General features: G+C 42.1%; 1 protein-coding gene across 4 annotated transcripts in view; it reads right to left on the bottom strand.

The window, feature by feature from the left end:
• wasf3b (WASP family member 3b) overlaps positions 1 to 24,471 on the bottom strand; it is a 168,980-nt gene that overhangs the window by 3,033 nt on the left and 141,476 nt on the right. For 3 of the 4 annotated variants that reach the window (XM_070892274.1, XM_070892275.1, XM_070892277.1), the window contains 2 exons: positions 7,033 to 7,305; positions 2,586 to 2,953 (listed from right to left, as the gene is read on the bottom strand). In XM_070892274.1, coding sequence (XP_070748375.1) covers positions 2,586 to 2,953; positions 7,033 to 7,305 — 641 coding nt within the window. Of the gene's footprint in view, positions 1 to 2,585; positions 2,954 to 7,032; positions 7,306 to 14,737; positions 14,905 to 24,471 lie in introns of all 4 variants that reach the window. The other variant, XM_070892278.1, reaches the window with a different exon arrangement.

Genomic DNA, 24,471 nt, shown 5'->3' with positions numbered 1-24,471 from the left:
TGGTGGCATTTGTTGAACCACAGGGAAGAGATCTTGATGCTTAGCAACAGGCGTCATAATAGGCCAATGCTAAACTGTTCATTTATTCATTACATAGGATTACATAGGATGGATGTACGGCACAGAAACAGGCCATTCGGTCCAACCAGTCCATGCCGGCATTTATGCTCCAATCGAGCCTCTTTCAATCTTTCTTCATCTAAATCTATCAGCATAACCCTCTATTCCCTTCTCCCACATATGCATGTCTAGTCTCCATTTAAATGCTTTTATACTATTCGCTTCAACCACTCTCTGTGGCAGCGAGTTCCACATTGTCACCACTCTTTGGGTAAAGAAATTTCGTCTGAATTCCCTATTGGATTCTTTGATAACTATCTTATATTGATGGCCTCTAGTTTTGCTCTTTCCCACAAGTGAAAACATTCTCTCTCTATCCACGCTATCAAAACCTTTCATAATTTTAAAGACCTCTATTAGGTCACTCCTCAGCCTTTTTTCAAGAGAAACGAGACCCAGCCAGTTCATCCTTTCCTGATATGTATACCCTTGTATTTCTGGTATCATCCTTCTTAATCTTCTCTGCACCCTCCATATCCTTTTTATAATATAGCAATCAGAACTGTACACAGTGCACTCTTCATCATCATCATCATCATAGGTGGTCCCTCGAACGAGGATGACTTGCTTCCACACCAAAAGAGATGAGTTCATAGATGTTTCAATGGAGGACCTGATAATCCAGTCCTGAACTCCAGGGGTGGAAGATGCCTGTGAGTGGACTTTTTTTAATGTGTGGTGACTGTTGCACATCAGCCACCACACGGGTTTGACAGAGCTCGGCCTTTATCCAATGGCAAGGGTAAACCAGGACGACTGGAGACCTGCTCCGCTGCACGGACCAAGTGCACACACATATCGCAACTAAGTGTGATCTAACCAAGGTTTGATACAGTTTAGCATAACTTCCCTACTTTTCAATTCTATACTTCTAGAAATAAACCCGAGTGCTTGGTTTGCTTTTTTATGGCCTTGCTAACCTGTGTTGCAACTTTTAGAGATTTGTGTATTTGTATTCCGAGATCACTTTGTTCCTCTACCCCACCTAGACTCACACACTCCAAGTAATAAGTGACCTCCCTATTCCTACCAAAATGTAATACCTCACATTTATCTGTGTTGAACTACATTTGCTAATTATATGCCCATTCTGCAAGTTTATTAATATCCTGTAATTTGTTGCAGTCCTCCTCAGTATTGACTATTCCCCCCCTCCCCCACCCAAATTTGGTGTCATCCGCAAATTTAGAAATTGTGTTTTTGATTCCGTCTAAATTCAAAAAGATTAAATTTACCAACTCAAAAATAAAATTCCATAGAATACCATTTTTTTCTGTTATTGAAGTTGTTAATGAGAGTGGATCATCTGGTGATACCTATACATTACATTCAACAATCATAAACCTTTCAGCAGGCAACTAAGATACACAAGAAAGGTCCTCTATATACCTGGAACTAGAATCATCAATGGCAATTCAGGCTTGAATTAATAAAAAAAAAGATTTTAAAAAAATGGACCAGTTTGGTTTTCATTTCCCCAGCTGTTTGCACCCTCCTCAAATCATATTCCATATCCGCAATGTACTATTCTTTCTATATATATCCTACATGTGTCCCAGTTTGTTCAGAAACTTTTATAAGAAATCTACTCGAAAAGGTATAACCATTCCATCCTTAAATGTGAGTATCATCAATATATAATGAAAGGATTCTTTACAGAGAGAAATATTTTTACGGAAGTTGAGCAAAGGATATGAAAAGCACCTAGGAAAATAAAATGACAGTCATATCTTGAGAAGCTCAACTCTCTCTACACATCAGGAACTATTGTCTAATTTAATTATACCACAGTGATGCATGGGTGTGCCTGCAGAGATTGATTTCTGTCCCATTCATGCCTGGATAGTGGGGAAGGAAAACAGTCAAGTTGGAAAGGAAAACGTTCAAGTGGACAGAGCAATTTGCTCCCTTTCCAACAATACTCATAGAAGAGGGAAATACTGGCAGGTAACACTTTAAGGTCAAGCAACTCCACGGAAACATTGGTGATAAATATGATAAGGAAGTACCAGGACATCCTCACTTTTTAGGAGAGCTGTGATCTCATTTTTAGTTTTATCCCCTCATGCTAAAGAGCACCATTATTGATATTAGTTTGGGAGAATATTCAAAGAGAACTTTAAAACTGTAATGACTTATTTTAATAGAGGTCTGAGGAAACTGCAACAGATTCACCCCTTAAATTATCCATTATGCAATGTGGAGTACAATCAATCTTTGCAAGGTCCTTCTAACTGGAAGTTGTCAGTTGCAGTCTTATAAAGGAGAAAAATAATCCTAAATCATAGGTGCTGGTTTCATCCAGTTAAAAGACATTTAAACTGTTTTTCTCAGGTTTCCATTGGCTCTTCCATCGAAGTGGGAGAGCTCCTGCAGAAACTCCTCTGTCCCACCCACCCAATGATTGAGAATGTTAAATTTTAAAAAACAGGTAAAAAATGAAATTCGCCACTTTTATTACTTACCCATACGAATAGCAGCAAGAAGATCACTTCTGGCATCATTGAGAGGAGTACCTGCTGGTTCATGCCGTTTGTCTTCAACCACAAGCTGACAGTGCATCGGAGAAGAAGCAAGAGAAGAAGGTGGTGCTGGTGGAGCTGGTGGTGGAGGTGGAGGAGGTCCAGGGGGACCAGGTGGAGCAGCTGCTCCAGGTGGGGGTAGGGGAGAAGTATATGCAAAACCCACCATTGATCCAGGATGGGAAGCTGGAGGAGTAGGCACTTGGACAGGACTGACAAAAGCGGTTTGTGCTGAAGGAATTACTGGACCAGGAAGGAGCAGAGGAGGGCCAGCAGAAGTGTAGTATTCCATCATCTGAGGAGGTGGCATGCTATAATGAATAACAATATTTATTTAGTTTAAAACATGGCATTCAACATATGCATCTCAACATTTTTTTGAGGATATCTTTGCTATTTTCATACCCTTAAAATTTATAATATTAAAATCGATATTCTCTGATCTTTACACTGAACAGTTCAGTAGAGTGGTAACTTACAGGACAGAAACTGGCCATTCATCCCCATCAACAAAAATAAAAGTCAGTGGGGGCAAAATTGCCCTGTGCCCAGTTTTGGCCGCATAATTTGAATTAAAAGAAAATTTAGCGCCTGGTAAGACGGGCCACTAAATTGCGCGCAATTGAGGTCTTAGAGTAAAAAATATTTGCACTGATGATGTCAGCACGACGTTAACGTGCCACGTCACAACGTCTCGACCCCTACCTGCTCACTTTCACCTTTAACTCAGGTGGGACAGGGTGGTGGGGGGAGAGGGCGCGGGCTGCCAATCCAATGCCAAGAAGCGGGGTGGCAATTTACATTTTATAATGAGGCCTAAAGTCTCTACTTTAACCTGCTTTGCAGGTTTTACTACAGGCGGCCAGGGATTCCGGGGCTCGGGATTCCCGATGGCTGCAATGAGGCGGCCTCAGGCTCGGGGAGCAATACTTGTGGGCCGACAGGAGCAGTAGTGCTTTCTCAGCCCCACAAGCTCACCCACCTTCAGCCTGGCCCTCCCTGGGGTCAGGGTTTGGACCCCCCGCCCCTCCCGGGATCAGATCACCCCCCCCACCCGGGTCTAGAACACCCCCCACCTCCCGGGATCACGACTCACCCCTGGGGTTGGGGATCGGACCTGTCTTTCCCCCCGGTCTCGAATCATACCTTTCAGCCAATATCTCAGACTCCTCCATCAACACCGGCAGGACAGATCCACCACAGGTGGGGCACAGTGGTATACACTTGGTAGTGAGTGGCCTTGGGAGTACTCAAGTCTCATGGCTTCAGGACAAGCATGAGCAAGGAAACCTCCTGCTGATTACCACCTACCGTCCTCCCTCAGCTGATGAATCAGTACTCCTCCATGTTGAACACCACTTGGAAGAAGCACTGAGGGTAGCAAGGGCACAGAATGTAGTCTGGGTGGGTGACTTCAATGTTCATCCCCAAGAATGGCTCGGTAGCACCATGACTGACCGAGCTGGCCTAGTTCTGAAGGACATGGTGGCCAGACTGGGACTGCAGCAAGTGGTAAGAGAATCAACACGAGGGAAAAACCTACTTGACCTCGTCCTCACCAATCAATCCATCGCAGATGCAATTGTCCATGACAGTTCTGATAGCAGTAACCACATTGTGGAGATGAGGTCCCGTCTTCACACTAAGGGCATCCTCTATTGTGTTGTGTGGCACTACGACCGTGCTAATGGGATAGATTCAGAACATATCTAGCATTTCAAAACTGGGCGTGCATGAGGCTCTTTGAGCTATCAGCAGCAGCAGAATGGTATTTCACCACAATCTGTAACCTCATGGCCCAGCATATCCCACACTCTACCATTACCATCAAGCCAGGCGACCAACCCTGCTTCAATGAGGAGTGTAGAAAGCATGCTGGGAGCTGCACCAGACGTACCTAAAAATGAGGTGCCATTATCGGGAAGCTGCAACACAGCATGCTAAACAACGGAAACAGCATACTATAGACAGAGCTAAGCGATCCCACAACCAACAATTCAGATCAAAGATCTGCATCATGACACATCCAATTGTGAATGGTGGTGGACCATTAAATAACTGATGGGAGGAGGAGGCTCCATGACCATCCTCATCCTCAATGATGGCGGAGCCCAGCACAGGAGTGCAAAAGACAAGGCTGAAGTGTCTGCAACCATCTTCAGCCAGAAATGCCGAGACAATGATCCATCTGTGCCTCCTCCTGAGGTCCCCACCATCACAGAAGCCAATCTTCAGATATTCAAATTCACTCCACGTGTTATCAAGAAATGGCTATGGGCTGCGACAATATCCCGGCTGTTGTGCTGAAGTCTTGTTCTCCAGAATTAGCCGCACCTCTAGTCAAGCTGTTCCAGTGCAGCTACAACACTGGCATTTACCAGACAATGTGGAAAACTGCCCAGGGATGACCGGTCCACAAAAAACAGGAAAAATCCAATCCAGCCAATTACCCGCCCTGTCAATCTACTCTCAATTATCAGCAAAGTGAAGGAAGGTGTTGTCAGCAGTGCTATCAAGCGGCACTTACTCACCGATAACATGCTCACTGATGCTAAGTTTGGGTTCCGCCAGGACCACTCAGCTCTAGACCTCATTACAGCCTTGGTCCAAACATGGACCAAAGAGCTGAATTCCAGAGGTGAGGTAAGTGTGACTGCCCTTGACATCAAGACAGCATTTGACCGAGTGTGGCATCAAGGAGCCTTAGTAAAATTGAAGTCAATGGGAAAGAGGGGGAAACTCTCCACTAGCTGGAGTCATACCTAGCACAAAAATGATGGTTGTGGTTGTTGGAGGCCAATCATCTCAACCCCAGGACATCACTGCAAGAGTTACTCAGGGCGGTGTCCTCAGCCCACCACCTTCAACTGCTTCATCAATGACCTTCCCTCCATCATAATGTCAGAAGTGGGGATGTTCTCTGGTGATTGCACAGTGTTCAGTTCCATTCACAACTCCTCAGATAATGAAGCAGTTTATGCCCACAAGCAGCAAGACCTGATGACATTCAGGCTTGGCCTGATAAGTGGCAAGTAACATTCGCACCACGCAAGTGCCAGGCAATGACTATCTCCAACAAGAGAGCATCTAACCACCTCCCCTTGACATCCAATGGCATTACCATCGCCGAATCCCCGACCATCAACATCCTGGGGGTTACCATTGACCAGAAACTTAACTAGACTAGCCACATAAATTCTGTGGTTAGAACAGCAGGTCAGAGGCTGGGTATTCTGCGACGAGTGTTTCACCTCCTGACTCCCCAAAGCCTTTCCACAACCTACAAGGCACAAGTCAGGAGACTGATGGAATATGCTCCACTTGCCTGATGAGTGCAGCTTCAACAACGCTCAAGAAGCTCAACACCATCCGGGACAAAGCAGCCCGCTTGATCGGCACCCCATCCACCACCTTAAACATTCACTCCCTCCACCACCGGTGCACCGTGGCTACAGAGGGTACCATCTACAAGCTGCGCTGCAGCAACTCACCAGGCCTCTTAGATAGCACTTCCCAAACCAATAACCTCTACCAACTAGAAGGACAACATCAGCAGGTGCATGGGATCACCATCACCTCCAAATTCCCCTCCAAGTTGCACACCATCCTGACTTGGAAATATAATCGGCATTCCTTCATAGTCACAGGGTCAAAATCCTACAACTCCCTCCTCAAGTACCTTCACCATGTGGACTGCAGCAGTTCAAGAAGACAGCTCACCACCAACTTCTCAAGATAATTAGGGATAGGCAATAAATGCTGGCTTTGCCAGCGACGTCCACATCGCAGCAACAAATTTAAAAAATAACAGCTTTAAGTTATTTTCTGTGCCAACTTGTGAAACTTAAAATACATTTCAGGGGCTTGCATTTTGTTGCACCCAATGTAAACCAGAAGGATGCCAGAAAGATGGATGTAATTCTGTCAAGACCATTTCAAATATATATTTTCCTCTTGCCAGTCCAGCCTCTTAAAAAGGCTTCAACAAGTGATTGGCAGACCAATAATATTTTCAAATAAAAAGGACAGAAATGCTTTATTAAACAAGAATGTCAAAATAATTTAGACCTAATGTAACTTGGCAACTGGATTTTTCAACATACCAAATTTACTGAGGCACTATAAGTTTATTAATATGCTCAAAGTAATAAAATACAATGAATTTCTAACTCAGATATAGTTAAATCAATATTAGTGCATTATATAGCAGAATAATGCAATCCGAGTTTAAATTCCATCATATACAAGACAAACAAAAATAAAATGACAAAAATATTGCTTCAAAGGTTATGCAATCAAGTGGTTGATCCTAACAATTACCTTAGAGGAATTGGATTACTGTTCAAGACTCCATAATATTTTGACAACTGATGAGAATCAAGCTATTTACCTGTAGTCCACTGGTTGTGATGGTGGTGGAGGAGCACCATTTACAGTAGTTGGTGGTGGAGGTGGTGGGGGTTGTTGAGGCCTGTTCAGAGTACCGTGTCTGAACCCTGCTGCAGAGGATCTGTAATCATGTTCCTGGACCTGATTACCAGTCAACATTTGCTGCTGGTTATTGCCAGACATGTATGAAGCTGGCATTTTCTGCTGCTGTGGATGATGAACGTGGTTTGGGGTAGCAGGGTATGAGTAATCTGTAAGATCTGATCCATGAGATCTGGTGTTAAAAGCAGAGACAAAATATTTAATAATCAGCAAATGTCATGGTGAATTCTCTGGAAAGTATTCCAGTTAGGTTTCAAAGCACAGTATCAAAACTTAAATCCTGTATACTAATTGAGCATTCTACAACCAATATTTAATGTTTAATTTTGGGCCTTTAGAAAATTTAGTTGATTTCCAATTTCTGCAGTGCACTGTAGCATTCAAGTATATAAAACTTAAGCATATATTTATTCAAGTAGAGAATATATTATCTTCACAATCTAAAGTTAAGTTTTCATGTAATCTAATTTTTAAAAATCACAACACTTTGATTATCCATCAATATTTGTAATGCAACAGAATAGTTATGTAACAAAAAGATAGATTTGAGAGCAACATTCATTTATCTGCAAGTTGGGAAAGAATAAAAGATAAACCTTGAAAAGACAGAATATACAATGAGACACTAGTGAGTATTAGCATATTTTATATGTGAGCCTATCAGACAGTCTTCCCCACTAAAGCATAACACTGACCCAACAGACTGACACAAGTACTGATACCCACCATATGTGGCAAAGACCACTAATTCAAACGCTTTCATTATTCCTGCCTCATTCTCCCAATGAAAACACAATTCCATGAAATAACCACAAGAAGTTCTAGCTTTTAAAAATGCAATCTAGCTTTTAAAAATAGAATGAGGCTTCTGTTTCGGAGAGTTATATGCGTGATTTTTTTTTTGTAGTTGCCTAGTTCCAACTTCCCTATAGTTAAGTTCTTATGATGGAAGAAATAAAAACATAACTGCTGAAGATGCATAGCATGTCTGGGTGCAGAAGGTTACAGAGATAGGGAAAAGCAAGGCTAGGGAGGGATTTGAACACGAGGATGATTTTTTAAAAATTGAGCCATTGAGAAACTGGAAGCCAATGTAGGTCAGTGAGCACATGAGTGATGGGTGAATGGAATTTGTTGGAAGTTAGGATATGGGCAGCAAATTTTTGAATGAGCTTCAGTTTATGGGGATAGAAAATGGAAAGCCAACCAGGAGGGCATTGGAAAGTCCAGTCTGCAATTAACAAAAGCATGGATGAGTGTTTCAGCAGCAGATGGACTGAGGCAGGGGCGAAGACAGACAATATTATGCAGGTAAGAGTAGGCAGTCTTGGTGATGGAGAGGATATGGGGTTAGAAACTCATCTCAAGGTCAAATAGGATGCCAAAGTTGTGATCAATCTGGTTTAACTTGAGACAGTGACTCGGGAGGGGGATGGAATCGGAGGCTCGGAAACAGAATTTGCAGTGGAGGCTGAAGACAATGGCTCACAGAGTTGGGGGTAATATATTAATATGGATAGAGGATTGGCTAACGAAAAGAAAACAGAGAGTAGGGATAAATGGCTCATTTTAAGGTTGGCAAACGGTAACTAGTGGGGTGCCACAGGGATCAGTGCTGGGCCTCAACTATTTACAATCTATATTAATGACTTGGATAAAAGGACAGAGTGTAATGTAGCCAAATTTGCTGATGATACAAAGATAGGTGGGAAAGAAAGTTGTGAAGAGGACACAAAGAATCTGCAAAGTGATATGGATAGGTTAAGTGAGTGGGCAAAAATTTGGAAGATGGGAGTATAATGTGGGAAAATGTGAGGTTATCCATGTTGGTAGGAAAAATAAAAAAGCTAATTATTATTTAAAAGATTACAAAATTCTGTGGTATAGAGGGATCTGGGGATCCTTGTACATGAAACACAAAAAGTTAGCATGCAGGTACAGCAAGTAATTAGGAAGGCAAATTGAATGTTGGCCTTTATTGTAAGGGGGGTGGAGTATAAAATTAGGGAAATCTTGCTACATCTGTACGGGGCGTTGGTTGAGACCACACCTGGAGTACTGTGTACAATTTTGGGATATACTTGCATTGGAGGCAGTTCAGAGGTTCATGAGATTGATTCCCGAGATGAAGGGGTTGTCTTATGAAGAAAGGTTGAGCAGGTTGGGCCTCTACTCATTGGGGTTTAGAAGAATGAGAGGTGATCTTATTGAAATGTATAAGATTATGAGAGGGCTTGACAGAGTAAATGCAGAGAAGATGTTTCCCCTCGTGGGGAATGTAGAACTAGGGGGCATTGTTTCAAAATAAAGGGTTGCCCATTTAAAACAGAGATGAGGAGGAATTTCTTCTCTCAGAGGGTCATGAATCTTTGGAATTCTCTATCCCAGAGAGCTGTGCAGGCTGGGTCAATTAATATATTTAAGGTGGAGATACATTCAGATTTTTGAACGATAAGGGAATCAAGGGTTATGGGGAGCGGGCACGGAAGTGGAGTTGAGGCTAAGTTCAGATCAGCCATGATCTTATTGAATGGTGGAGCAGGCTCGAGGGGACAAATGGCCTACTCCTGCTCCTATTTCATATGTTCTTATGAACCTGAGATTGTGCTTTTGGATGATTTCGTCGGGGCAGCATGTAGATACGAAATAGGTGAGGACCAAGGAAAGATCCTTGGGGGACTCTAGAAGTAACAGTGTGAGGGTGGTAAGAAAAGCCATTGCAGGAGATTACATGGTTATGACTGGACTGATTAAGAACCAGGTGGACAACAGAGGAGAGTCATTGGAGGAGGATGGTGTGGTCAATCATGTCAAAGGCTACAGAGAGAACACTTCAAGTTCTTTTGTCAGAGCTGTAAATTGAAAGATAAATGAACCCCTTAATAGGACTGAACAACATGAACGGGAGAAGGGAAGGAACCAACAGGTCCTCTAACCCCAGTCATAAAAGGGATTAAGCACAACTTTTATAAACTGAAGATAGGTGAACAACTACTGGCTGATATGCAAAGATCATTTCAATCTAGCAGTGAAAAGGCATATGGGAAAGATCAAAAAATTATCAAAATGGAGGGTAAAGCAATAATGGATCAGAGGCTGCAGAGTGCCCTGAAGCTTACATTAACCTTGGTTGGAACACCATAGAAAACCAAAGACAGAAAGGTCAGAGTGATAAAGGAAGGGAGAGTTAATGTGGCAAGCCATAGAAAGGTCAGGATCATATTGAAGTTAGTCAGGAGATATTTGGCAAAGTGGTCATCTAATCCATGTTTAGTCAATATAGAGGAGACTGACTTATGAGTGTCAAACATGATACAAGATTATAGGAAGTACATGTAAATTGCTGTTTCACAGGGAAGGGGTGTTTGAGGACCTGGATAATGGTATGGAAAGAGGTGAAAAGAGAGGTGTTGCATATGCTACAGTTGCATGAGAAAATGGGTGGAAAAGTCCCATCCGAAGGTGGGGTGAAAAAAAGAATGAAGGATAAAGTGGAGGAAAGCATCCCTTTGGCAATTGGGGAAGAGAGGGTTAGATATATTTGGTGGTAGGATTGTGTTGTGGGTGATGGACAGTAGATTAGGGAAAATTTCAACTGAGAAATAAGGTCATTTCAGAAGCTCTAGTGGGGAAAGTAGAGTTCTCAGAGCAGACATAATGGAGGAACAGAAACTGCGGAAAGAAATGGGAGTCTTTTACAGAAAGTAGAGTGGGGGAAAATATAATCCAGGTAATGGTGGCAGTCTGTAGGCATGTAACAGATATATTTGAAAAACCCACTGCTTGAGATGGAGAGGGAAACCAGGAAGGGAAGGGAAGTCACACATCAAATGAACCACAAAAATGTCAGAAATGGATGGTAAAGCGAAGCATCATCAATTAAATTTTTCAGATCAGAGTGAGAGCAGGAAGCAGCACCAACACATTCACTAATGTATCAGAGAAAGAGATGAGGAGAGACCAAGTAAGACTGGCTTTCTGCAAAAAGACAGACATAGCTAGAATCCCTGTGGGTTCCCATACACACCTTTTATCAGGAGGAAGTGGTTAAAAGAACATAAGAATAGGAGTAGGTAATTCAGCCACTCAAGCTTGTTCTACCAATCTATTAGATCATGGCTAATCTGCACCGCAACTCCATTTACCCAATAAACTCAATTTACCCATCTTTGATCCATATCCTTTGATACCCTTACCTTATAAAAATAATCAGTCCACCTTAACCTTGAAAATTTTAATTGACCTAATGCTTTAAACCCCAGTATCATAGTGGTGAATCTGCGCTGTACCTCCTTCTCCAAGGCCAATATATCCTTGCTAAAATGCAGTGCCCAAAGCTGAACGTAGCACTCTAGATGGGTCTGACCAAGGCTCTGTACAACTGAAGCATAGGTTTGCCTCCTTTGTATTCCATCAGACTTAAGATAAAGGCCAACATTCCATCAGCCTTTTTGATTACTTTTGTACTTATGCACTGGCTTTTAGTGATTTGTGTACCTGGACACTCAAATCCCTTTGCTCCTCCACAGTTCCTACTCTATCGCCATTAAGAAAATATTCTGATTTCTCTTTCTTGGATCCAAAGTGGAGGAACTCACAATGTCCCACATTGAATTCTATCTGCCATAGTTTCCCCCACTCATTTAATCTATCTATGTCTCTTTGTAACTTCCTGCTCCCATCTACACAACTTACTGTTCCTGCTAACTTAGATATACTTGGGATATACAACTTTCTGTTCCTTCATCCAAGTCATTGATATAAGAACATAAGAAATAGGAACAGGAGTAGGCCATACGGCCCCTCAGCCTGCTCCGCCATTCAATAAGATCATGGCTGATCTGATCATAGACTCAGCTCCATTTCCCTGCCCACTCCCCATAATCCCTTATTCCCTTATCGTTTAAGAAACTGTCTATTTCTGAATTAAATTTATTCAATGTCCCAGCTTCCACAGCTCTCTGAGGCAGCGAATTCCACAGATTTACAATCCTCTGAGAGAAGAAATTTCTCCTTATCTCTGTTTTAAATGGGCGGCCCTTATTCTAAGATCGTGCCCTCTAGTTCTAGTCTCCCCCATCAGTGGAAACATCCTCTCTGCATCCACCTTGTCAAGCCCCCTCATAATCTTATACGTTTTGATAAGATCGCCTCTCATTCTTCTGAATTCCAATGAGTAGAGGCCCAACCTACTCAACCTTTCATCATAAGTCAACCCCCTCATCCCCAAAATCAACCGAGTGAACTTTCTCTGAACTGCCTCCAAAGTAAGTATATCCTTTTGTAAATATGGAAACCAAAACTGCATGCAGTATTCCAGGTGTGGCCTCACCAATACCTTATATAGCTGTAGTAAGACGTCCCTGCTTTTATATTCCAACCCCTTTGTAATAAAGGCCAAGATACCATTGGGCTTCCTGATCACTTGCTGTACCTGCATACTAACCTTTTGTGTTTCATGCACAAATACCCCCAGGTCCCGCTGTACTGTGGCACTTTGCAATCTTTCTCCATTTAAATAATAACTTGCTCTTTGATTTTTTTTCTGCCAAAGTGCATGATCTCACACTTTCCAACATTATACTCCATTTGCCAAATTTCTGCCCATTCACTTAGCCTGTCTATGTCCTTTTGCAGATTTTTTGTGTCCTCCTCACACATTGCTTTTCCTCCCATCTTTATATCATCAGCAAACTTGGCTACATTACACTCAGTCCTTTCTTCCAAGTCGTTAATATAGATTGTAAATAGTTGGGGCCCCAGCACTGATCCCTGCGGCACTAGTTACTGGTTGCCAACCAGAGAATGAACCATTTATCCCGACTCTCTGTTCTCTGTTAGTTAGCCAATCCTCTATCCATGCTAATATATTACCCCCAACCCCGTGAACTTTTATCTTGTGCAGTAACCTTTTATGTGGCACCTTGTCAAATGCCTTCTGGAAATCCACATCCACTGGTTCCCCTTTATCCACCCTGTTCGTTACATCCTCAAAGAATTCCAGCAAATTTGTCAAACATGACTTCCCCTTCTTAACTCCATGCTGACTCTGCCTGACCAAATTTTGCTTATCCAAATGTCCTGCTACTGCTTCTTTAATAATGGACTCCAACATTTTCCCAACCACAGATGTTAGGCTAACTGGTCTATAGTTTCCTGCTTTTTGTCTGCCTCCTTTTTTAAATAGAGGCGTTACATTTGCAGTTTTCCAATCTGCTGGGACCTCCCCAGAATCCAGGGAATTTTGGTAAATTACAACCAATACATCCACAATCCCTGCTGCTACTTCTCTTAAGACCTTAGGATGCAAGCCATCAGGTCCAGGGGATTTATCCACCTTTAGTCCCATTATCTTACTGAGTATCACCTCTTTAGTGATTGTGATTGTGTTAAGTTCCTCCCGCCTATAGCCCCTGGACTATCCACTGTCGGAATATTGTTAGTGTCCTCTACCATATCGGGTGAAAAACTGAGGCTCAGTACAGATCCCTGTAGACCACCACTTGTCACATTCCACTATTAAGAGCACATTCCCTTTATCCCCCTACTCTCTATCCACTACCTCACAACCAAATATCAAACCATGTCACAAGGTTACCTCCAATTTCGTATGTTTTTATTTTAGCTAATAAGAGAAGTTGGTTAAGTCAAAAACAAGTTTAGTCAAGCAGAGGAGAATGATTATGGATGGAGACATTTGAGATGCTGCTTGACAAAGAGGAGATAACTGAGCTAGATAGAGAACTGGAAATTGCCAGAGATACTAAAATTGTTATAATGAATAAAAGTGCCACAAGAGCCACGGTTGCATGTAGAGACTGGACAAGTGGGGAGAAATAGCGTCAAAATAAGGTACTGGTTTAGTGGGATAGCTAAAATAATGGCCTGCCGCTTTCTGTTTCCATTTTTTGGCAACATAGTTGGTGAAGAGGGATGTATTACTTTATAAATCCAATAAATTGATATTTACAAGCAAGTCTACATATATTTTAGTTCAAGTGTTGAACAGTCGTGTCCCCAAGACTTGTGTGAATTAACAAGATAAGCTATAAATATTTTAAAATAAAATAGAGTTGTATTTTCAAGAAATAATGGTACTAATATGTTAAAGAATAAGCACATTTGAAACTGAATTTTCAAGTAATTCTTTCCCTCATAAGTATACACTGACTTATTCTCCAACACGAATTAAAATATGACTTTAAAATACAAGTATTAAAAAATTTATGATACAGCATCAAAAAAGGCAACACAGACAAACTGAAACTGATTGTTTGATTAACTGCACTGAAAACGTTTTGGAGCACTTATGAAGAAGCTATAGGAAGAGAATTAAAAAAAATAAATTTGTTATTCTCAGTTAGTTGAGCAGAGAGTTCATAAAATGGAAAGGCCCAGAATACCCAAGAAATATTTTTTGCTGCATGAAGATGCTTAATTAGTATGTAGTCATTTGCTCCCCAGTATGCTACTGATCTGAGCAGTAAGCCCAATTAAAAAGCAATTAAGATACTGCTGCTCTCATGCAGCAAAGTCATTGAAACAAGACCTGAAGCAGGATTGGTACCAAAGCAGTCAGGGCTTTGATAATAAAACTAACAAACCCTTTAGGCATTTTCTCCTCTTTCATGCCCTCGGCCTGCTCCAGTTCCTTTGCGTCTGTCATGAACTCTTTGCCCATTTTCATTCTCTCCCATTCTTCTTTTCTTGTTCTGACTTTTCTCACATTAACTTGATGGTTTCTGTTTGAATTCAACTTATGTTTCTCTCTCTGGAGGGGAAACCATACCAATATAGGAAATAAACATAAGACCAGCAGTAGTTGCTTAAACAAAGTTCTTTAGGAAAAGCCTCCCAGCTCAACTTAAGGGTGCAAGTGAACCAAAACAATAATATGGGCAACAGTCTCAGAAAATCAACAGTCTCAATCACTGCTCAAAAACAGCACAATGAAGATTTTTAAAGTGATCAAGTTGAAATTCATATTGTACAGTAATTATGAATGATATCAATAACAATTAAAACATTAATGTTATCAATTACTGTTTGAAATGCCCAAACTAAATTGTATGATTATGACTGATGACAGTACTGCAGCTTTTTGATTGCAGGTTCATCAAATGATTTTCTATTTCATATTATGAATCTGAAAGAAGTTAATCTAAAATTATTTTGCTAGCTGCATTTAACAATGTCTAATTGGTAAAATAACACAAAATGTAAAAATAATCATTTTAATGATGTGACTCTAGGCAGCATGAAATGTATCTAATATTTAATAATTTTTCAAACTCATATTAAGTGTACAGTCTTACAGCTACAGTGAAAACCGCTAATGTGAATACAAAATCTGAAACCCATATTGGAATTGGATGAATCCGATGGGAAATTAGTTTCAATGGCCATTTCAATCCAGTTCCTAGTGGGTACAATTTGTCACTCTTTGACAATGTCATCAAACAGGCCTACGGATGGTTGGTGTAGTAAGAGGTATTCTTCTGAGGTTGGCGCTGAGGTACATTGTAAAGGGAGCTTTGCTCTGCATCTGTCTGTACTATACCTAACCTGGAATGCTTGAAGCTGACACAGGATGCCTGGAATGGAAAGTGTTGCACTGCCCAGCATTAACATCTTTGCCTTAATGAGCACAACAAAATAATTTTATCTTGGGATTGGAAACACTTGTGTCTTGATTACAAAAAGTGCCTTGAATACAAATTCATAGGCCAAGAGTTTTCGCTTTGGGCCCAATCGGCGGTGGTTCCAGTGCAAATTGCACTCAAAATTGATCTAGTTTTGAGAAGTGTTTTTTTGCCCAAGTTTCCGCTCAAACACATTTGTATACCATCAAACGTAAAACCTTCCCTGGGCAGGGTTTTAGAACTTTTCTTTGAATTTGCATTAAAAAAATTCCACGATACATTTAAGACTAGTAACCTGGTGCAGTTTTATTAATACAGCTGAAAAAGGGTTTATCACAAAATCAAGCATTTTTACTCAGTGTCTAGTCAATCACCTGTGAGTAACGCGATTTTAAATAATTGAAAATGACTTTAAAAAACAGAAACATTTACTAGTTTCATTGGTGTACAGTAGCAGTTACTTAGTAAATTTTTTTAAATTAAAAGCTTTTAAAACATGCCTATTAGTGTCCTTGTGCCTAACAAAAATGCGGAAACTCCTACCCATAATATTTATTAGAGAATATTTCACATAATTTAGTCAAGCTTTTCTGTAGTTGTTTGTTCACAATTTTGCAGGCAGTCCTTTGATAGCTTCCTGTAAGAGGCATATAGTAAAAAGAACAGAACTCACATTTTAACCTGGTACTTTTCACTAGGTGCCTTTGTTTTTGCATGTTGAAATATTAAGGCCGCAATTTTCTCATGGGAGGCGGGTTGGAGATGGGGGACCTCCAAGGCGGGTGGGAAACCCGGGAGGACGGGTTTCCCGCAGGCCCTGCCAACTTTAATGGCAAGGCCTGATTTGAATGAGAGGCCTCAGATACCCACCCGCAGCCAAGCAGTTTGAGAGCTTGGCTGGCTGTGGGCGGGTAGGCCTCAGAAGCGAGAAGCCAGTTCAGGGGTGGGATCATGGGGGGGTGGGGGGGGGGTTCGGCAATCGTCGGGGGGGGTGAAGAGACGATTGGCCAGGAAGGATTGGGGAGCGGATGTCTTTGGAGATCAGGAGGGGGTGGAAAGAGGATCGGCAGGGGCCAGTGATCGCCGGGAGAGGTGGAGTGGCTGGGGGGAGAGACAGGATCGGGGCCGGCCACTGGAGAATCATGGCCAGCCTCATCCTCAACGTTGCAGGGGGCCTATTGGATCGCAGGGAGTTGGTATGGTTGGGACCCTGGATCCAGGAGGTAGATATAAAGCCACTTATCTCCTGGATGCAACAGTCCCTGCCACTATTTAACTACTGGGTTTCACGAATTGTGAGAAACCCGTTAAACACAAAATGGATGTAAAAAAGAGGGTTCCAGCCTCATTACAATGTTTAAATTGTGGTAAGGTCCCCTTGGGAGCGGGTTGGTTGACCGTCCCCCATCCCAACTCCGGCAAAACAGGAAGTGGGCGGATTGGAGGCGGGATCAGAGCCCCCACGTTCCAAAAGCACCCTTTTTAGTGAAAAATTCCAGCCTAAGTGTTTGTGTATATACAAACACAACATGCAACTATACTCTCATATGCTCATTTCAACCAGTGTTTCAACAAAATCCTTTGTACAGTTAAATGAAACAAGTATCTATATAAGCCATTACAGAGAAACGGTTGCAAGGTGACCAGAGTTCGGAACTAAATATTCCAGGGTACTTGATGTTTCGAACAGATAGCAACAACTTGTATTTATATAACGCCTTTAACGTAGTGAAACGTTCAAGGCGCTTCACAGGAATATTATGAGATCAAAAGTTTGACACCGAGCAACACAAGGAGAAATCAGGGCAAGTAACCTAAAACTTGGTCACAGAGGTAGATTTTAAAGGAGGAAGGAGAGGCAGAGAGGTTTAGGCAGGGAATTCCAGAGGGCCTAGGCAACAGAAGGCACAGCCATCAATGGTTGAACGATTATAATCAGGGGTACTCAAGAGGACAGAATTAAGAAGAGTAGAGGAGTGCAGACATCTTGGGTGGGGGGGGGGGGGGCGGGGTTGTGGGGCTGGAGGAGATTACAGAGATAGGGCGGGGCGAGGCCATGGAGTGATTTGAAAAACAGCATGAGAATTTTGAAATCAAGGCGTTGCTTAACTGGGAGCCAATGCAAGTCAGCGAGCACAGGGGTGATGGGTGAGTGGGACTTGATGCGGTTAGGACAGGTAGACTTGAACGGTGGGGGGGGGGGGCGGCGGGTCGAGCCGGTAGAGCCCTGATAATTAAGGATGACATAAGGACGACAGTAGTAGAAAGGATCTTGGCTCAGAAGATCAGGAAGTAGAATCAGTATGGGTGGATATAAGAAACAAGGGGCAGAAAACAGTGGTGGGAGTAGTAGTTATACCATTGGACAGAGTATTAATCAAGAAATAATAGGAGCTTGTAACAAAGGTAATGAAATAATCGTGGGAAATTTTAATCTTCATTTGGATTGGGCAAATCAAATTGGCATGGGTAGTCTTGAGGTCGAGTTCATGGAATGCTTTTGAGACAGTTTCCTCGAACAATAAGTCATGCAACCAACCAGGGAACAGGCTTTTTTAGATCTTGTTTTGTGAAATGAGACGGGTTTAATTAGTAATCTCATAGTAAAGGATCCTCTAGGGAAGTGTAATCGTAATATGATAGAATTTCACACTGAGTTTGAGAGTGACATTCTAAAATCCAAAACGAGAGTCTTAAACTTAAAGCCAATTACATAATATGAGGGGCGCGTTAGGCAAGGTAGATTGGGAATTAGATTAAAAGGTATGACGGTACCTAAGTAATGGCAGTCATTTAAAGAAATATTCCAAAATTTTCAACGAATATACATTCTATTAAGAAATAAAATATCCAAGGGAAAAGTTATCCATCTGTGGCTAACTAAAGAAGTTAAGGATAGTATTACATTAAAAGAGGCTTAGCGTGTTGCGAAGAATAGTAGTAAGCCTGAGGATTGAGAGAGCTATAGAAACCAGCAAAGGATGACCAGAAAATTGATTTAAAAAAGGGAGAAAATAGAATGAGTAAATTAACAAGAAATATAAAAACAGATAGTAAGAGATTCTACATGTATGTAAAAAGGAAGAGAGTAGCAAAACCAAGCGTTAGTGCCTTACAGGAGAAATTATATTGGGGAACAAGGAAATGACTTTAAACAAATATTTTGTAACAGCCATGATCTTATTGAATGGTGGTGCAGGCTCGAAGGGCTGAATGGCCTACTCCTGCACCTATTTTCTATGTTTTTATGTTTCACAGTAGAAGACATAAAAAGAGTGTGGAAATAAGGGGCTAATGAGGAACATAAAGTAATTAATATCAGTAGAGAAAAAGTACTTGAGAAACTAATAGGACTAAAAACCAATAAATCCCCTGAACTCGATGGCCCACATCCTAGGGTTCTAAAAGAGGTGGCTGCAGAGAAAGTGGATGCATTAGTTGTGATCTTCCAAAATTCCCTCGATTCAGAAATGGTCCCAGCGGTTTAGAAGGTAACAAATCTAACCCTGCTATTCAAGAAAGGAGGGAGATAGAAAACATGAAACTACAGGCCAATTAGCCTACCATTCATAATAAGGTGGATGAATTGACTGCGCAGATAGCTGTTAACGGATATGATGCAATTGGGATTACGGAGACATGGCTCCAGAGTAACCAAGGCTGGGAACTCAACATCCAGTGGTATTCAATATTCAGGAAGGGCAGACAGGAAGGAAAAGGAGGCGGGCTGGCGTTACTGGTTAAAGAGGAGATTAAGGCAATAGCAAGGAATTACATTAGCATGGCTGATATGGAATCTATATGGGTAGAGCTGCGGAACACCAAAGGGCAGAAAACATTACTGGGAGCTGTGTACAGACCGCCAAACAGTAGTAGGGAGGTTGGCGATGGCATCAAACAGGAAATTAGGGATGCGTGCAATAAAGGTACAGCAGTTATCATGGGTGACTTTAATCTACATATTGATTGGGCTAACCAAACTGGTAGCAATATGGTGGAGGAGGATTTCCTGGAGTGTATAAGGGATGGTTTTCTAGACCAATAGATCGAGGAACCAACTAGAGAGCAGGCCATCCTAGACTGGGTCTTGTGTAACGAGAGAGGATTAATTAGCAATCTGGTCGTGCGGGGCCCCTTGGGAAAGAGTGACCATAATATGGTAGAATTCTTCATTAAGATGGAGAGCGACACAATTAATTCAGAGACTAGGGTCCTGAACTTAAAGAAAGGAAACTTCAACGGTATGAGACGTGAATTAGCTAGGATAGACTGGAGAATGAAACTTAAAGGGTTGACGGTGGATAGGCAATGGCAGACATTTAAAGAGCACATGGATGAACTACAACAATTGTACATCCCTGTGTGGCGTAAGAATAAAAAAGGGAAGGTGGCTCAACCGTGGTTAACAAGGGAAATTAGGGAAAGTGTTAAATCCAAGGAAGAAGCATATAAATTGGCCAGAAAAACCAGCAAACTGAAGGACTGGGAGAAATTTAGAATTCAGCAGAGGAGGACTAAGGGTTTAATTAGGATGGGGAAAATAGAGTATGAGAGGAAGCTTGCTGGGAACATAAAACTGACTGCAAAAGCTTCTATAGATATGTGAACAGAAAAAGATTAGTGAAGACAAACGTAGGTCCCTTGCAGTCAGAATCAGGTGAATTCATAATAGGGAACAAGGAAATGGCAGACAAATTGAACAAATACTTTGGTTCTGTCTTCACTAAGGAAGACACGAATAACCTCCCAAAAATACTAGGGGACTGAGGGTCTAGCGAGAAGGGGGAACTGAGGGAAATTGAAGGGACTGAAGGCCGAGCCTTTGATATAGTAGATACATTGGTGGTCATTTTCCAACATTCCATGGACTCTGGATCATTTCCATGGTTTGGAGGGTAGCTAATGTAACCCCACTTTTTAAAAAAGGAGGGAGAGAGAAAACAGAGAATTATAGACTGGTTAGCCTGACATCAGTGGTGGGGAAAATGCTGGAATCAATTATTAAAGATGTAATAGCAGCGCATCTGGAAAGCAGTGACAGGATCTTATGGAATTGTTTGAGGATGTAACTAGTAGAGTAGATATGGGAGAACCAGTGGGTGTGGTGTATTTGGATTTTCAGAAGGCTTTTGATAAGGTCCCACACAAGAGATTGGTGTGCAAAATTAAGGCACATGGTATTGGGATAATGTATTGACATGAATAGAGAACTGATTGGCAGAGAGGAAGCAAAGAGTGGGAATAAACGGGTCCTTTTCAGAATGGCAGGCAGTGACTAGTGGAGTGCTGCAGGGTTCAGTGCTGGGACCCCAGCTATTTACAATATACATTAATGATTTAGACGAAGGAATTGAGGGTAATATCTCCAAGTTTGCAGATGACACCAAGCTGGGTGGCAGTGCAAGCTGCGAGGAGGACGCTAAGAGGCTGCAGGGTGACTTGGACAGGTTAGGTGAATGGGCAAATGCATGGCAGATGCAGTATAATGTGGATAAATGTGAGATTATCCACTTTGGTGGCAAAAACAGCAAGGCAGATTATTATCTGAATGGTGACAGATTAGGAAAAGGGGAGGTGCATGGTACATCAGTCATTGAAAGTTGGCATGCAGGTACAGCAGGCGGTGAAGAAAGCAAATGGCATGCTGGCCTTCATAGCGAGGGGATTTGAGTATAGGAGCAGGGAGGTCTTACTGTAGTTGTACAGGGCCTTGGTGAGACCACACCTTGAGTACTGTGTGCAGTTTTGGTCTCCTAATCTGAGGAAGGACATTCTTGCTATTGAGGGAGTGCAGCGAAGGTTCACCAAACTGATTCCCGGGATGGCAGGACTGACATATGAAGAAAGACTGGATCGACTAGGCTTCTTTTCATTGGAATTTAGAAGAATGAGAGGGGATCTCATAGAAACTTATAAAATTCTGATGTGACTGGACAAGTTAGATGCAGGTAGAATGTTCCCGATGTTGGGGAAGTCCAGAACCAAGATAAGGGCTAAGCCATAAAGGACCGAGATGAGGAGAAACTTTTTCACCCAGACAGTTGTGAACCTGTGGAATTCTCTGCCACAGAAAGTTGTTGAGTCCAGTTCGTTGGACATATTCAAAAGGGAGTTAGATGTGGCCCTTACGGATAACGGGATCAGGGGGTATAGAGAGAAGGCAGGGGTGGGGTACTGAGGTTGCATGATCAGCCATGATCATATTGAATGGCGGTGCAGGCTCGAAGGGCCGAATGGCCTGCTCCTGCACCTATTTTCTATGTTTCTAAGTCACTGGAAAAATACTGGAATCCATTATTAAGGAAGTGGTAACAGGACATTTAGAAAATCATAATATGATTAGGCAGAGTCAACATGGTTTTATGAAAGGGAAATCATTTTTGAAAAATTTATTAAGAGTTTTTTGACGATTTAACTAGCAGGGTAGATAAAGGGGTACCAGTGGATGTAGCATATTTGGATTTCCAAAAGGCATTCGATAAGGTGCCACATAAAATATTGTTACGCAAGATAAAGGCTCATGGGGTTGGGCTAGCATGGATAGAGGATTGATTAATGGACAGAAAACAAAGAGTAAGGATAAACGGGTCATTTTCAGATTGGCAGACTGTAACTAAGTGCTGCAAAGATCAGTGCTTGGGCCTGAGCTATTTACAATCTATATTAATGACTTAGATGAAGGGATCGAGAGCAATGCATCCAAGTCTGCTGATGATACAATGCTAGATGGGAAAGTAAGCTGTGAGGAGAATACAAAGAGCATGCAAAGGGATATAGGCAGGTTAAGTGAGTGGGCAAAAAGGTGGCCGATGGAGTATAATTTGGGGAAATATGAGGTTATTCACTTTGATAGGAAGAATAGGAAAACAAAATCTTTTTTTAAATGGTGAGAAATTATTAAATGTTGGTGTTCCGAGAGATTTAAGTGTTCTAGCACAAGAAACAGAGTTAGCATGCAGGTGCAGCAAGCAATTATGAAGACAAATGGCATGTTGGCCCTTATTGCTAGATGGTTGGAGTACAAGAGGAAGGAAGTCTTCCTGCAATTATACAGAGCTTTGGTGAGACCACACCTGGCGTACTATGCACAGTTTTGGTCTCCTTGTCTAAGGAAGGATATATTTGCCTTAGAAGTGGTGCAACGAAGGTTCACTAGATTGATTCCTGGGATGAGAGGGTTGTCCTATGAGGAGAGATTGAGTAGCTGGGGCCTATACTCTCTGGAGTTTAGAAGAATGAGAAGTAATCTCATTGAAATATATAAGATTCTGAGGGGGATTAACAGGATAGATGCTGAGAGATGGTTTCCACTGGCTGGAGAGTCTAGAACCAGGGGGCATAGTCTCAGGATAAGGGGTCACCTTTTAAGACTGAGATGAGGAGGAATTTCTTCACTCAGAGGGTTGTGGATCTTTAGAACTCTCTTCCCCAAAGGGCTGTGGATGCTCAGTCATTGAGTATATTCAAGGCTGAGATCGAAAGATTTTTGGACTCTACAGGAATCAAAGGATATGGAGATAGGGCAGGAAAGTGGAGTTGAGGTAGTAGATCAGTCTTGATCTTACTGAATGGCGGAGCAGACATAAGGGGCCATATGGCCTACTCCTGCTCTTAACTCATGTTTTTATGTAATATTAAATAACATACTGAGGCAGTGAATCTGTAATAAAAGCATTTGACTCACCCTTCCCCTAGTTGAAATATGAGGTTGAATTTTCCATGGTGGTAGCGGGAGCAATCGAATGATGGGTCGGGTGGGAAAGCTGTTTTTTTTGACAGCGGGTCCCATCTCGCTCCCATACACCTTCGCCACAGGCGCATCGGTCAGCATGGAGCTGACCCGACCTGCAGCGGCGGGAGACCCAATTAAAATCATTATGAGGTATTTTACAGGCACTTAAGAGCCTTTTACCCCCGACTTTTTTCATTTCCTTGCGTGACCACGGGATTCACACAGCTCAGGAACCACGTCTGTCAAACTGAGGCGGGAGTTTTGTGGCCATTGCTCCAGCTGATTACTTGACAGCATGGAAAACAAACCAAAATAAAACCATGTTGATTGTACAGGTATAACATCCTGAAACCGCAAACCTTGGGACCGAGGCCATTCCGGTTTTCGGGTTTTTCCGGATTTCAGAGAAGAAATCCGACGTCCTGAATTTGGAAACCCCTGGCCGATTTTGGGGTATTTCCGATCTCGGAGACAATCCGACGTCCCAAATCCGAAAACCCTCAGACCAAGTTTCGGGTTTTTCCGGATTTCAGAGGCAATCCAACATCCCGGATCCGGAAATCCTTCGGCCAACTTTCGTGAATTTATGGATTTCAGAACATTACATCCGATGGCCTGAATCCGGCAACCTTGAGGCCGGGCCGGGCCATGTATTTTTTTGGATTCATGCTTGTTAAAAAGGTATGTACTGCTTAAAAGTCCAGTTTTCAGGAAATATTTCTGGATTCTGGACAACAACTCTTGCAATCTGCACAATGTCCGGTTTTCATACAATTCCGGTTTTTAAAACTCCAGATTTCGGACGTTCTACATGTATCAGCTAACAGATTGAGGGAGATTCTGTTTTACTTGTAAAGCTACTGATAAATGTTAACTTTTCACTGGTCGCTCTCGGCTGTTGCCTTCCAACTGCACAGTAATTGCAGTGAATTGATCTGCACTATAAAAATGACATATACCACTT

Source organism: Pristiophorus japonicus, chromosome 10, assembly GCF_044704955.1.
Source record: "Pristiophorus japonicus isolate sPriJap1 chromosome 10, sPriJap1.hap1, whole genome shotgun sequence".
Lineage (NCBI taxonomy): Eukaryota > Metazoa > Chordata > Chondrichthyes > Pristiophoridae > Pristiophorus > Pristiophorus japonicus.
This window is presented reverse-complemented; position numbering and strand designations above follow the sequence as displayed.